The sequence below is a fragment of the Tachysurus fulvidraco genome, chromosome 2, assembly GCF_022655615.1.
Source record: "Tachysurus fulvidraco isolate hzauxx_2018 chromosome 2, HZAU_PFXX_2.0, whole genome shotgun sequence".
Lineage (NCBI taxonomy): Eukaryota > Metazoa > Chordata > Actinopteri > Siluriformes > Bagridae > Tachysurus > Tachysurus fulvidraco.
Window position 1 is genome coordinate 18504852 of NC_062519.1, and position 15210 is coordinate 18520061.

General features: G+C 42.8%; 4 protein-coding genes across 11 annotated transcripts in view; 2 read left to right on the top strand and 2 right to left on the bottom strand.

The window, feature by feature from the left end:
• Window positions 1-29: 29 nt before the first annotated feature.
• On the bottom strand, window positions 30-4254 carry LOC113637001 (transmembrane protein 43). Of its 3 annotated transcripts, none has more exons than XM_047808477.1 (12): window positions 4007-4254; window positions 3240-3389; window positions 2931-3065; window positions 2720-2814; window positions 2574-2623; window positions 2215-2284; window positions 2041-2111; window positions 1595-1716; window positions 1423-1497; window positions 1236-1337; window positions 1013-1164; window positions 30-887 (listed from the first exon to the last, which is right to left on the bottom strand). In XM_047808477.1, exons 1-12 carry the CDS (start codon window positions 4010-4012, stop codon window positions 707-709), a joined length of 1209 nt encoding a protein of 402 aa, XP_047664433.1. In that variant the 5' UTR covers window positions 4013-4254; the 3' UTR covers window positions 30-706. The 3 variants fall into 3 exon arrangements, with proteins under 3 accessions (XP_047664433.1, XP_026993194.2, XP_047664439.1); XM_027137393.2 differs by having other exon boundaries at window positions 1047-1164; window positions 4007-4252; XM_047808483.1 differs by lacking the exon at window positions 4007-4254 and adding an exon at window positions 3968-3985.
• On the top strand, window positions 3920-9224 carry zgc:112334 (uncharacterized protein LOC619199 homolog). The gene is made up of 12 exons (XM_027137412.2): window positions 3920-4072; window positions 4743-5069; window positions 5934-6041; window positions 6134-6230; window positions 6336-6470; window positions 7053-7251; window positions 7397-7528; window positions 7691-7790; window positions 7926-8097; window positions 8476-8620; window positions 8808-8862; window positions 9005-9224. The coding sequence occupies exons 2-12, from the start codon at window positions 5028-5030 to the stop codon at window positions 9146-9148; spliced, it is 1329 nt and encodes a 442-aa protein (XP_026993213.1). The 5' UTR covers window positions 3920-4072; window positions 4743-5027; the 3' UTR covers window positions 9149-9224.
• Window positions 7828-11292, bottom strand: ndufaf3 (NADH:ubiquinone oxidoreductase complex assembly factor). 5 transcript variants are annotated; one of them, XM_027137421.2, is made up of 8 exons: window positions 11133-11291; window positions 10644-10839; window positions 10466-10532; window positions 10272-10372; window positions 9898-10000; window positions 8741-8874; window positions 8508-8607; window positions 7828-8076 (listed from the first exon to the last, which is right to left on the bottom strand). In XM_027137421.2, exons 1-5 carry the CDS (start codon window positions 11219-11221, stop codon window positions 9899-9901), a joined length of 555 nt encoding a protein of 184 aa, XP_026993222.1. In that variant the 5' UTR covers window positions 11222-11291; the 3' UTR covers window positions 7828-8076; window positions 8508-8607; window positions 8741-8874; window position 9898. The 5 variants fall into 5 exon arrangements, with proteins under 5 accessions (XP_026993222.1, XP_047664479.1, XP_047664485.1 ...); XM_047808523.1 differs by having other exon boundaries at window positions 7828-8607; XM_047808529.1 differs by lacking the exon at window positions 8741-8874 and having other exon boundaries at window positions 7828-8607.
• Window positions 11293-11553: 261 nt separating this feature from the next.
• Window positions 11554-15210, top strand: part of LOC113637012 (NCK-interacting protein with SH3 domain) — a 7976-nt gene continuing 4319 nt past the window's right edge. The window contains exons 1-5 of one of the 2 annotated variants that reach the window (XM_027137409.2): window positions 11554-11860; window positions 13755-13867; window positions 14084-14291; window positions 14396-14471; window positions 14693-15210. The exon at window positions 14693-15210 is cut by the window's right edge and continues 156 nt beyond it. In XM_027137409.2, the coding sequence (XP_026993210.2) occupies window positions 11690-11860; window positions 13755-13867; window positions 14084-14291; window positions 14396-14471; window positions 14693-15210 (1086 nt within the window). In that variant the 5' untranslated portion in view covers window positions 11554-11689. The remainder of the gene's footprint in view (window positions 11861-13754; window positions 13868-14083; window positions 14292-14395; window positions 14472-14692) is intronic. The other variant, XM_027137410.2, reaches the window with a different exon arrangement.

The window sequence follows — 15210 nt, forward strand, 5'->3', positions numbered from 1 at the left end:
GAACATTTAAAGCCAATCCGGTATCCAAATGAAAGGGGTTGACTGTTTTTAATTTTCATACTCATCAAAACATACAGAAGTGCAGTTTTTCAAAACATCATAACGTTCTTTAGAAGAAAATAAAGTCAATCAGATGAAGGAACAATCGTAGCTAATGGCACAATGCGTATTACAATATGAACTTGGACACACTTTACACCTCAGTACCGCTGGATTCTGATCGGTCAAACGGAAGGAATACAAAGGATGCTACAAAGCTAAAAATAAATAAATCAGTGAGGTGACGTGGTGCAGCCTGACGCCAAGCACTGTTACTGTTCAAACACTGAAGCTCGTCGTGTTCCTCGAACAGCACGTCCCCAGGTTTTATTGTTCCAAACCACAGCAACTTGCCTGCAATTAATTTTCAGCTTATAAATGAGCAAAATTGCATGAGCTTGTGAGCTGGTGCTGAGAGTGATTGAACTGTGACTGTGTGTCTTTAAAAAATGAACATAATACATATGACTGAGATGTGTTTAGCTTTGGTTTTTAACATCAGTCCAGAACCGAGTATTACAGAGACATGAATTCACACTCCTGTTGTATTTCAAGTCACCAGAGTGTTGTGTTCTGTATATTGTGTGTGATGAGCAGCAGCAGTTGAAGTTGTATGTGAATTCACCGTCCACTCTCTATTAGTTGTCACTGGTGTTTTTTCTCGGCTTTACGAGCGTGTGCGATGAGGATGGGCAGAAGGGCAACTGCAGCAATCAGTGTGCCCACCAGGGGGCGATAAAACAGCCAGCCGAGGGAGATGGTGAGGAGAGAGAGCGAGCAGGACACACACACGGCAAAGATTTTCACACCCACATACACCAGCTCTCTCAGGACAGGGACCCAGTCCACTACACACAGACACACACACAATATAAACACTATGGTCAATAACACACTACCATATGTTAAAAGTAATAAGTGGACCTTATATACACACACACAGACACAGAAGTCTGTGTTTGAAAGTGTATACCTTGTGTGTGTGGGGTGGGGGGGTTGTAAATTACCAAGAGTGTAAAAGATGCGCATAGTCAGATTGATCCCGATGAGCATGAGAAGCCAACCACCTGCTCTCAGAGCCCAGGTCTTCATCATGTTATACTGCTGTTCTCGAGCAAAGACCTCCTACACACACACACACAAATCAGACACTTAAACTGAAATATAAATTTTGTATCGCTTTTAATCACATGTACCTCTGGTGTGAGCTCCTCCAGGTAAAGGATCTCCAGCGTGTCTCCTGATTTAGTTTTAAAAGGCATCAGTTTGTCTTCCTTCTGCATTGCCACCACACTCACCTGTGCACACACACACCCCTATATAATAAAGATCACATGATGAAAATATCAGGTGTATAATAAGGACAATGGTGAATTGACTCGCTTTCTGTGCTGGTCCAGGGAACGAGCCTTCACCACTAAGTCCGGCATAGGAGAAGCTCACACGTACGTCTCCTACCTACACACAGGCACACACAAACATGTGACCAACATCTCTCAGTCATTATGTAAGTAATACACAGAGAATGTGTGTGTATGTGTGTGTGTGTGTTTACCTCTGGCCTTCGTGGGTTGGCGGTGTGGTAGAAATAATCTTGGTACACTGTGAGAAACGGGTCAGTAAATGGAAGTGCATTCAGACTCAGGGTCTGGAAATTATTAATCTGATCGATTAAGCCTGCAGATAGAACACAACATGTAACACACACACACACACACACACAGAGTTTAATTTATTTTCCTACAGTTATGTGGAACATGAATCTTTATGCCAATGTGTCTTTAATCACTAAGCAAAAACGATCAAATCAGAGTCACTGAAGCTGCTAATAAACAACAGAGCTGTACATCACCACTAGAGGTCAGTGTTTATCATCACTGCCATTTTGGAGTAACAGTGATAATTCACTTCACACTTACAAACAAATTTCAGGTTCTGATGTGACTGTGTACATGAAACAGTAAACTAAACAAACAAACAAACAAATAAATAAATAAATACCCTTCGAGAGAGAAAAATGGCCGACCCACACATCAGGTGCGACGACAGTGACACTCTCCACCGCCATCGCACTACAACACAATGACCAGGGCGTGTGTGTGTGTGAACAATGAAAAGATAAGTGTATATAAGCAAGTTGCAAATATACAAATCGACACGTATCGTAAGCTGTACCTGGGATTGACATGTCCGATCTCCTTATCAAAATGTCTGCTGTTGATGATCTCAGACTTCCACTCCGTGTCTGAAATAAAGCAAGAAAAGGAATGAACACTAATACACAAAACGTTGTGCTGTAAGAGGAAACTGATCGGTGGCAGAGTGATGTGGTGCAGACAATGGTCATTTTTGTATTACAGCACAACATAAAGTGACATAAAAGTGTCATTTCCTCTGTCCTGAAGATGTTTTTTTTTGGGGGGGGGGGGGGTCGTCTTTCGTCTATCTTTAACTCACTCCTTGTATACAGTTACACAAACAGCTTCTTACTTAAACATGTATATAATGTTGACTTCTGTAGAAGAGGAACTCACTGTATGAGTACGTGGTCTCTGTTTTAGTTTCCCCGTTCTCTTGGTAGTCCCTGTTACAAAGACATGACATAAAGACGAGTTGGAGGTTCAGGACAAAGCTTGAGCTGCTGTTATTTATTTATTTGTTTGTTTGTTTCAAAACACACCGTGACTCCTGATACTCCACCCACTGGTACATCTCTACATTCCGCTTTAGCTTCACCGCCTGAACTGCAACCCTGTAGTTTGGATCATAAAGAGGCTGAGAGGGAGAGAGAGAGAGACAAAGAGAGAGAGAGAGAGAATAACATTAGCATCAACACATGATGAACTGACGTCTAGAGTATACTGTACATATCCTGGCTGTTTGTAAGGTACCTGAGCCGTGTGCAGAGAGGCTGAGAGGTGAACGAGGTGCCCGTTGTTCTGGGGGTCAGCAGAGATGTCTGGGTGAAGAGTTATGACTTTGGAGAGTCCTTCATCCAGAGAGGATGCGGTGCGAATCGCTCTGCCCTGCGGACGACAGACAACTCTCAGCTACTGCTCCATCCATCCATCAGATCGCTGATACGGAGAACGTTCGTCACGACGTGTCAGGAGGATGGATACACACTTCCCTTTATGACATTACTTGGCCACATAAAGTCACTATATTAAATGCAATAAGTGAAATCTTTGTTCACTGACCTCATTAGTGAAGAGCACGTAGAATGAGACACAGAAGATGACCACACCCACCACCATCCCCCCCACCGTTTCTCCCAGACGCTCCAGGAATCCTGGAGAACTCCGAGCGTGAATGCGGGTGTGTTGATCCCGACTGTCCTCACCGGAAAACTACAACACAGAAAACAACCACCAGTCAATCAAAGAAAAACACTCACTCACTCACACACACACACACACACACACACAGACTGACTGACACTCACACTATCTCACACCCACACACACACGCGGACACTCACTCACTCACACTCACACACACGCGGACACTCACTCACTCACACTCACACGCGGACACTCACTCACTCACACTCACACACACGCGGACACTCACTCACTCACACTCACACACACGCGGACACTCACTCACTCACACACACACGCGGACACTCACTCACTCACACTCACACACACACGCGGACACTCACTCACTCACACTCACACACACACGCGGACACTCACTCACTCACACTCACACACACACGCGGACACTCACTCACTCACACTCACACACACACACACGCGGACACTCACACACACACAGACTGACTGACACTCACACTATCTCACACCCACACACACACGCGGACGGACACTCACTCACACACACACACTCACCCTGACACAGACACTAAAACACAGTTTTACTGCTTACATAAACTCCGACATTTTGAAGACAAAACAATTACCATGAATACAGTAACCGTGCTTTATTGACATGTTCTTACCGACATCTCACTGAGTTTGTGACACAAAGCTGAGCAGCGGAAGAGGAAACTGGTGGAAAATAAATGGTCTCGCGCGAACTTAAAAGTTTTGTAAAATGAAGAAAATGTTGTTGATGTAGTTTGTGTTGATATCGTTGTTAATGAAGAGATGTAATTCTGAGTCTCTAATAGTGAGAGAATTCAATTCAGACTCGTTAAAATTTCATCATATAAAAGCGGAAGCGCGCGCCTGCCGAAATGCATGACGGGATATGTACTTATTAATACATTTACATTTACAGCATGTGACAAACTCTTATCCAGAGCGACGTACATAAGTGCTTAAATCTCTAACATTGAATCATTAATGCTGCTCACTAGGTTACATACTTAAGATACCATGAGTTTAAAACATTTAATTTATTTATTATTTATTTATTAATAAATAAATCAAATAATAAGTTTATTATTATTATTATTATTATTATTATTATTATTATTATTATTATTATTATTATTATTATTATTTTATGGCGGTATCCAGGCCAAATTTAAGTGCATTCTGCCTCCTTATTTAGCTTCAATGAATAATTTCTACATCATGTTTTTAAGTCCAGTTTCTTATGAATTTAGTGACAATTTTTCTTCCTATTTCATTAAAATTCTCATTTCATCTACAACACAAATCTGGGGCAGAACAATTCTAACCCATTTTATTTAATCTTATTTTGTATGTTGAATGTGAATCTGCTCTCAGGTATCACTTGAGTGCACAACAACATCTTCCTCGTGTCCCAGGAAGATCTTCTTCACAGAGAGGATTATGACTGATGGGATCATACAGTGTTTATGGAGATGATGACGCACAATCACTCGCACACACACAAACACACACATACACACACAAACACACACACAGACACACACAAACTCACACATTCTCTCTCACACACACAGACACACAAACAATCACACACCCTCTCACACAGACACACACACACACACACCTGCAGCAGCTTCACCAAGCTCCAATAGATTCAGCATGCCTGACTTCGATGTCATTGTCCTGGGCACAGGGCTCAAGGTAAGAAAATGAAGATGATGATGATGATGACGATGATGATGATGATTATCATCATCATCATCGTCATCATCAGTATATTGTCATCATCATCTTCTTCTTGCTCTTTATGATATACACAAGTAAACCTCCAGTCTGTCCGATGTAGAACGAGTATACATTTCAGCTTAAAACTAAAATCTGTATTTAAAAAATTAGTGATTGTCTTTGTAGACAATCTACTGTGATGATAATCTATAAAGACAAAAATAGTGTTTGACAGAATTCTCTCTCTCTCTCTCTCCATCGTTTGTTGCTATTTTACTTACTTCATTCACTAATTACTCTTTTATCCATTGTTCCATTGTTTTATGTTGCATCAGAGACTCTGACTATATTAAGGTGTAAAATGCTATTACACTTTAATATAACTCTGTGTGTGTGTGTGTGTGTGTGTGTGTGTGTGTGTGTGTGTATGTGTGTGTATGTGTGTGTGTGTGTGTGTGTGTGTGTGTGTGTGTGTGTGTGTGTGTGCGCGCACGCGTGTGTGCATGCCTACTGCTATTACTATAATTCTCCTGTTCAATATAGTGTGCAAAGTCCTGATTTATCTCCTTAAAAAGAGTCTGGGCAAAAAAATAATCTCTCTCATTACAGTTGACACAAATCTTAATGAAGCTGTATCCTGACTATCCTGACAGAATTTTATTGAGCCTTATGCTGGATTAGGGGTCATAATCCTGCACACACACACACACACACACACACGCACACACACGCACACACACTTGCTAAAATATTGTATTTAATAAAAAAAAGATGTGAGTGAGTCCAGATCCAGTATGTGCTGTAAGCAGTGCTGTATTTAAACATGGCCCTGATCCATAGGAATGCATCCTGTCCTGTCTGCTGTCCATCTGCGGGAAAAAGGTTCTTCACATTGACCAGAACCCGTATTATGGAGGAGAGAGTGCCTCCATCTCACCTCTGGAGGAGGTCTGAACTTCACACCTGCTGTAGTTACTCTATCCTGGACTCTAAAGTTTAACCGCACGCTGTTAATAATCCGTGTTTATTGTGTCACACAGCTTTATAAGAAGTTCCAGGTTCCGGGGCCTCCTAAAGGAATGGGACGAGGCAAAGAGTGGAATGTTGACCTTATTCCAAAGTTTATGTTTTCTAACGGTGAGACAAACACGAGCTCAAAATATTACCCGTAATTTTGTCCTTCAGTCCTGATCACAGCGGTGTTCATGAGTGTGCTGTGCGTCACTCCGTAACGTGTTACAGGACAGCTGGTGAAGATGCTGTTGTTTACGGAGGTGACGCGGTATTTGGACTTCAAAGTCATCGAGGGCAGTTACGTGTTCAAAGGGGGAAAAATTCACAAAGTTCCCATCACAGAGGCAGATGTCCATGCTTCAGGTAGCACACAGCACATACTCTGTCTATTTATTTATTTGTTTGTTTGTTTGTTTGTTTGCTTGTTTGTTTGTCTATTTATTTATTTATTTATTTATTTATTTATTTATTTATTTATTTATTTATTTATAGCAAGGAATTCAAACATGTCAGAGAATGACTAGAATAACTGCTTTAATTCCCTGAACTACGAGTGAAACTAGAATTCCGACCTGATCTAGAAATTTTATTCTGGAAATGTACATCCTGTAAACGTCGATAATAGATTTTGTTTGTCCAACATGTTCATTCGTCCGAATCTGTTCTTCAAATTCCAGATCATTATTTCATTGTTTGTCATAGAAACGGAAAAATACAACCAGAAATATCATCTAGGGTTCAAGCTTCTTTTTTTGAAGTTTTTTTTTTTTTAAGAAATCCAGATTTTATTTGTAACTAATTCTCTTTTCTGATATTCTTCTGCACAAACTTCTGCATAGTTAAAGAAAATCTTAGGAAAGTTCTAGAAAACTGACCATTTATTCCATTTTATAAATGAGATTAAATTTATGCTGATTATTATTATTATTACTATTTTTTTGACAGATTTGATGGGCATGTTTGATAAGAGAAGGTTCCGGAAGCTTCTCCTCTTCATCCTGAACTTTGAGGAGCATGACCCCCGCACGCACCAGGACATGGACCCGCACCGGACCACCATGATGGATGTGTTCCGCCATTTTGATTTGGGTCTGGACGTAGTAGAGTTTGTTGGACATGCATTGGCTCTGTACAGCTCTGACGAGTTAGTGTACACACACACACACACACACACACACACACACACACACACACACACACACACACACACACACACACACACACACACACACAGAGATTAGGACCTTGTGTGTGTGTGTGTGTGTGTGTGTGTGTGTGTATGTGCACAGTTATCTGGACCAGCCATGTCTGCAGACCATCAAGCGGATTCGGATGTACTCGGAGTCTGTGGCTCGGTACGATCACAGTCCTTATCTGTATCCACTGTATGGACTCGGGGAGCTTCTGCAGGGCTTTGCAAGGTAAACACTATAAATACAGAATCATTCTGAAGTGAGATATTAGGATTATGGATTATTATAGGATTATTATCAGGAACTGAAGACAAGCCTCCTTGACTGAAACCTGAACACCAAACTGACACCCTTTCAGTCACATATGTTCTTTGTGTGTGTGTTTAACAGGCTGAGTGCTCAGCATGGAGGCACATACATGTTGAACCGCCATGTTGATGACATCATAATGGAGAATGGTAAAGTAGCAGCTGTGAAATCTCAGGAAGAGGTGAGGAGAAGTCAGCAACAATCACTTCAACAACATATACAGTATATCACCATATTTATTCACAGTATTTATTCATACATTATTGTCACAAATGTCATAATAAACTCTGAACTGTTTATGTGGCTGATTTTTCAGCTTTTCCGATGTAAGCAGCTCCTGTGCGATCCCAGCTACGTCCCCAACCGGGTGAAGAAAGTGGGGCGGGTCATTAGGGTCATCTGTCTGCTGAACCATCCAATCAAAAACACTCACGATGCCAACTCATGCCAGATCATCATACCTCAGACTCAGGTGCACAGGAAATCAGGTAGGAAAAACAAACAAAACAGGAATGTTCCAGAAAATGTATTTGTTTTCATCAAACCCTGAACAAAAGCATCTTAAATGTAATATAGATCCTCAATTACAGGACATTTCTTTCCTGATATTGTCCTCTGGTCTTTATTAGCTTTTTTGTGATTTATACAAATCAGATGCACATGAAGGTGCACTGGGGCATCATATGTACATCACATTACATGTACTGTAGATCAGGGAAAAGTGGGTGAAGCTTGTGTCAGTGCAGCTGAAGCTGTGTGTGTGTGTGTGTGTGTGTGTGAGAGAGAGAGAGAGAGAGAGAAAGAGAGTGACACGCATCACCGAGTCACTGTGTTTTCACTGACACAGCTTGTGCCGCTCTATACAGATATCTACGTGTGTTTGATGTCCTTCACTCACAACGTGGCTCCTGAAGGGAAGTACATTGCTGTAGTGAGCACCAGCGTGGAGACGAGTAACCCGGAGAAGGAGGTGCAGCCCGGACTGGCACTGCTTGAACCTATCATGGAGAAGTAAATCAATCACATACACATGAATTTAAACATATCATCACATGGACACACACTCATACACTCAACATGACTTGTGTAAATACATGCGCTTTTATGTACAGTACAGTTATATTAACTTACAATGATGTCACATGTTCACAGTGGTTAAGGTTTAATATACTGAGAGTAAATAGTTTTTATCCTGCAGGTTTGTCTCCATCAGCAACGTCATGGTTCCGTCAGATGATGGGAGGCGGAGTCAGGTAACCTACACACTGTCAATCAAAGTCATGTCCAATCAAGAAGTACATTATTTAACATTTATAATCAGCAATAACTATAACAAAAATAATATTAATAATAAATATTATTATTATTATTGTGTGTGTGTGTTTCTGGACTCAGGTTTTCGTGTCGCGCTCCTACGACGCCACCACACACTACGACATGGAGTGTGAGGACATTAAGGATCTTTTCAAGCGCATGACAGGGACAGAGTTCAGCTTCAAAGATTTCCGCAGAGAGTGTGAGGTCGACACAGACGATTAAAGCATACACACACACACACACACACACAAAGTCGTGCACACACAAACACACTTTTTAAAAAAATTGTTCTAATAAAGGTTACAGTTCTACCGTCTGTGTGAACACAAGTGAAGTGTTTAAATACTGCAAACGTTAAAATAAACTGTGATTAAGCCTCAAATACAAACCTGCTATTATTATTAGTAGTATTAATATTAATCAGTAATCAGTAACTCATTCTGATTAAAGCCTCCCGTTATCCGGGAGAGAGATTAGCTCTGAGCTCTGAGAAGGACGAAACCATGTGACACAGAGAGAGATGAGATGAGTGACTGGCCAACAGAGAAAGAGGTTAATAAAGGATAACAGCAAATACTCTGACTGGGACAACAACACACACACACACACACACACACACACACACACACAGAGGTGGGATGATATGATCAGACTGAAACTGACTGAGAGAGGAGACAGACAGACAGAGAGAGGAGAGTGACCGACAGACAGACAGACAGACAAAGAGAGACAGACAGACAGACAGATTTCCTCTGTTCTCCATGTTAAATCATAACACATCTGTACTGTAGCTGATATATGATGCATTTGTTCTATTCAGGATCAGTTCATCATATAAACACTTAGTTTATTTGTCTTAGAAATCTTGAGTTTAAAGACAAAATCATTTTATGGCAAATAAACAGGGTTCTGATACACAGCTATACAGAAACACATTTATTGTACAGAGTTTTACAGTAACACACACACACATCACTCTGATGTCACTGCAGACGGCAAAGGGGGTGGAATCAAAGCAGCTGCTGTGATTCGTCTCTCGCTTGTCAGGAAGTTAAAGGTGGCACAGGCATTGGGCTACAACAGAAGAAGATGATGATGAAGAAGAAGCAGAGCGAGTCCTGAATATGACCTATTTACAGTCCTGAATAATTTCAGCTTTTCTTCCCCGTATTTTAGAGAACAGTGTTAAATTTCCACTCGCTGTTTGGATGTAGTGGCTCCTGAGAACTGTTAAATAAAGTGACCTTCTGAAACAGGATGTAGTGTTTGAGGAGACTAATAACATTCACTGGACTGATGGATGGATGAACTAATAATAACGATGGGAGAGAGAATGTGTCCTCACCGTGTCCTGCACCTCCACTGCGATGCCTTTTTTCCTGATGAAAGACAGAACTTTGGGGTCCAAACGCTCTGTACGGGCTCCTGTACCCAGAACCAACACCTCTACAAACACACACACACACACACACACAATTTAGGAGAAGCCAATGCAGAGAAAGACAGGGTTCATTTGGACAGGGCTCTGGATCGTGGTACCTATGCGTGGCTCCAGCAGGTAGAACAGAGACAAACTCTCCACTGTTATGTCTTCATGACTTCCCACCTGCCAGAAGAACAAACACACACACACACACACACACACACACACACACACACATCAGGTAACATTCTACATTTCCTATGAAACACACAACCCTGTAGAGTTTCTCCTCACGTTCCACTGTAGAATAGCCGGAGGAACCACGGCACACGGTCCGATCACTTTGTTCCCGTCGATGTTGAATCCTCGTGAGCTGTAGCTGTAGATGATGGGGCCGCCGCCTGGATCCTTCTGCATCACCGTCACCGTGGTGCGCTGGTACAACTCATCATCCGCCGGGCCGAGCCTGTGGCTGCGGGTCAGAACCGGACTGCAAGGTCCAGACATGTGGCCATTAATCAGATGTAATCAAAGTGGAGCAGATTTTAACTTTAAGTTTATAAACAATAATATCACTGTGCACGAAGCCAGACAATATATATGTTTTATATTTATATAATTATTTAAATACAGCATGATTGTGATGATGCAGTCTGTAAAACCTGAGATTATTGACAGAGGTCATCATGATGCACACACACACACTCTCTCTCTCTCTCTCTCTCACTCACACTCACACACACACACACACACACACACACACGTGATTAAACACTGAAATACCTCGTGAATCCCCGGAGAGATGTCGAACACAACCGAAAACCACAATGTGATCCGTGCAGAAATAATCTCACACACGCCGGCGCTGCCATAGCGGAACTGATTACACGTTCAGCACGAGGGACACAATCCCGCGTTACACACTTCCGGTGATAACATCCGGCGGTAAAACAAAACAAGTCCGCTTCAATTGTTTATTAAAACTCGAGAAATAAATAAACATTGTTCCTATAAGATATTAAGTCGGATCATTTAATTTTTTATGGTTTTCATTGTATGTATTAAAGCGGATTGTACATGTAATATAAACTTTAAAAACTAAAAAAAAAAAATCGTCCATTTTAGTGAAGCTTGACGTTGCGTGCGCGCCCCCGTACACTGCGCAAGTGGGCGTGTATGCGCACGCATGACACTGCGTGCGCGCCCCTTGCGGTGTTTACAGGCGTGTGCTGAGCTGATTCTGCTCCTGCAGTGAAATAAACGCATTAACTTTGTCATGTGCGAACAGCGCGGTGCAGAAAACTAGTGACTTTACTCTTATCCTGACACCGAGAAGCGCCATGTATCGGTCTCTGTACGCCTTCAACTCGCAGGAGCCGAACTCCATGCCGTTCGCGGCCGGAGAGACGTTTGTGATCGTGGAGAGAAGCAGCTTGCACTGGTGGCTGGGATCCCGCTGTAGCTCCGGAGAAACCGGCTACATCCCGCCGTCATACCTGCAGAAGATCCAGGTAAACACACACACACACACACACATATAAATATATACATATATATATATATATATACATATATATATATATATATATATACACGTATATATATATATATATATATATATATATATATATATATATATATATACGTATATATATATATATATATATATATATATATATATATATATATATATATATATATCAAACACATTAAAGCACAGACCCTTATATATCAAACACAGGTCGCTCTGTTTAGGGGCGTTAATATACAGTGGATTAGGGACAATATACACTGATCTTAATGTAAACAAAAATCACAGGTTCAGGTTCTAGTCAGGTTCTAGACTTAAAATCACTGATGCGCGTGACCGACGCTTTAATCTGCACACTGATTGGTTGTGTACATATTGACCACGCCCCTTGCACATCAAATCAGGAAGTTAGGCAGAATGTCCTCTATTACACTCTAATACACTCTAATACACTATGATACACTATATTACACTCTAATACATTCTATTATACTCTAATACGCTCTATTACATTCTAATACACTATGATACACTATATTACAGTCTAATACACTCTAATGTAATTCTATAACAACATCAGAAAGAAGAATCTCTCTGTGTGTCATAACACACCATGTAAAAAGATGTGTGTTTGTGTGTGTGTGTGTTTGTGTGTGTGTGTAACAGTGTGGTGTGTCTGTGTGTAGTGTGTGCATTTGTGTGGTATGTGTGTGGTGTGTGTGGGTGTGTAACAGTGTGGTGTGTGTTGGTGTGTAACAGTGTGGTGTGTGTGTGGGCATGTAACGGTGTGTGTGTGGGCGTGTAACGGTGTGTGTGTGAGGTGTGGTAACAGTGTGGTGTGTGTGTGAGGTGTGGTAACAGTGTGGTGTGTGTGTGGGTGTGTAACAGTGTGGTGTGTGTCTGTGTGTGTGGGTGTGTAATGATGTGTGTGTATGTGGTGTTGTAACAGTGTGGTGTGGGTGTGTAACAGTGTGGTGTGTGTGTGTGTGTGTGTGTGTGTAATGGTGTGTGTGTGGTGTGGTAACAGTGTGGTGTGTGTGTGGGCGTGTAACGGTGTGGGTGTGTAATGGTGTGTGTGTGTGTGGTGTTGTAACAGTGTTGTGTGTGTGTGTGTGTGGGTGTGTGTGTGGTGTGGTAACAGTGTGGTGTGTGTGGGCGTGTAACGGTGTGTGTCTGTGAGGTGTGGTAACAGTGTGGTGTGTGTGTAACAGTGTGGTGTGTGTGTGGGTGTGTAACAGTGTGGTGTGTGTGTGTGTGGGTGTGTAAATGTGTGTGTGTGGGCGTGTAACGGTGTGTGTGTGTGGTGTGGTAACAGTGTGGTGTGTGTGTGTGTGTGTGGGTGTGTAACAGTGTGGTGTGTGTGTGTGTGTGTGTGGGTGTGTAACAGTGTGGTGTGTGGGTGTGTAACAGTGTGGTGTGTGTGTGTGTGGGCGTGTAATGGTGTGTGTGTGTGTGTGTGGGCGTGGGCGTGGGCATGTGACGGTGTGTGTGTGTGTGGTGTGGTAACAGTGTGGTGTGTGTGTGTGGACGTGTGACGGTGTGTGTGTGTGTGGTGTGGTAACAGTGTGGTGTGTGGGTGTGTGACGGTGTGTGTGTGTGTGGTGTGGTAACAGTGTGGTGTGTGTGTGTGTGTGTGTGTGTGTGTGATGAAACTGAAGGTGCACCGTTTGTTAAATGTGACAGAAACATGAATCACATCATGACATCCATCAGTCATAAAGATGATCGTTCTCACACGGCTCTATAGAGAAATGCTTTTTAACTAACAATATGTAATAAAATCTATATATGTGCTCATTAAAGTGAAAACACTTTAAAGCATTAGTGTGTTATGTGCCATGACTAACAGAACACACCTTCTCTCTCTCTGTCAGGCTCCAGAGCATGATGAGGTTTTGCAGTCAATAGACAGAGCCATCGAGGGGATCCACAATGTAGCCATGAAAAACGACGGGAAGTACAACCTGGAGCAGAGAGACGTGCTGCAGTGAGTCACGGCTGCTTCGTGTCACCATAGTGTGTGACGATGTTCACGTGTTATAGGGTTACAGTCCACATCTGCTCTGCTGGGATGAATGTGAAGCAGCATGGACATTCTCTGTCAGCTTCTCTTTTAAAGTCGTCATGAAATGTGTCTCGTGTAACATACCAATGTAAAAAGATGTGTGTGTTGACGTGTTCTTTCTCTCTCCCTCCCTTGCAGGAAGCTGATCCACCACAGGAAGGAGATTATGTCTCGCCGGAGTCCAACGCCATCCAATCACAAAACAGGAATCCCCTCCTCCAGCAGTGAGGTGTCACTAAGCTCCGCCCATCAAACACCTAACGGCCTGAGCCGGGCTTACAGCTGTCAGGCCAGCGAGTCGATCACAGATAACACAGAGAATGTGAATGTACTGGGACTTTACCAGGTACTGATCAAGTCTATATACATACACACACACACACACACACACACACACACACACACACACACACACACACAATCTCTCTCTCTTTGCTGGGCTTCCTTCAGGTTCCTCCTCAGCCTCGTCGAGCTGCTCCCATAACTCCACCCCCTCCAGAGAAACGGAAGGAAAACCGACGTCCAGGTGTGTAAGCCACGCCCCCAAATGTGACTTTATTGTCATGTTTATTAACAATTCACACAGTTTAGGAATTGTAATGTCCTGAGGTTTAAGATAAGTGGATAACAATCACATAATACTTAATATTACAGGATGCCGTGTTCATATTAATTAATTAATAAAGTTGATAGATGTTCAATAAAACTTTGAGCTTGCTTAAAACAAATACCAATATGTTACTTCAGGTCCTGAGGTTCCAGCCAGAGTGACCTCCTCTGGCTCCGCCCACATGCCTGGACAGACCACCCCTGTGTCTGTCTCTTCAACCATAAGCTCCACCTCCTCCCAGTCTGGCTCCACCCACTCTGTCCTTCTCTCCGATGACAGCCTCCCCAGTGCGTCTAGCACTCCACCTCCCGTGCCGAGCCGAACAAAAGTCCCGCCCCCTCCTCCTCCTGACACCTCGCAAACTCAGAAGACCCCGCCCCTCCCTCGACCTGACCACTCCCATTTTGAGAAGACCATGACTCCTCCTCCACCTGAGCTATCTCACTCTGAAAAGACCCCACCTCCTCCTCCACCCGAATCCTCCTCTTTCTGTAACGAAGGTTCGGCCCCTCGACCCCAGCCCCAGTCCATCATGTCTCAACCTGACACTGCGGACCAATCAGAAGCCGAGTGGCCCTCAGCACCACCCCCTGTATCTTTCAGCCCCACTGCTACTGACAGCCCCACATGTTTGTCCTTGGTTCCCATGACAACA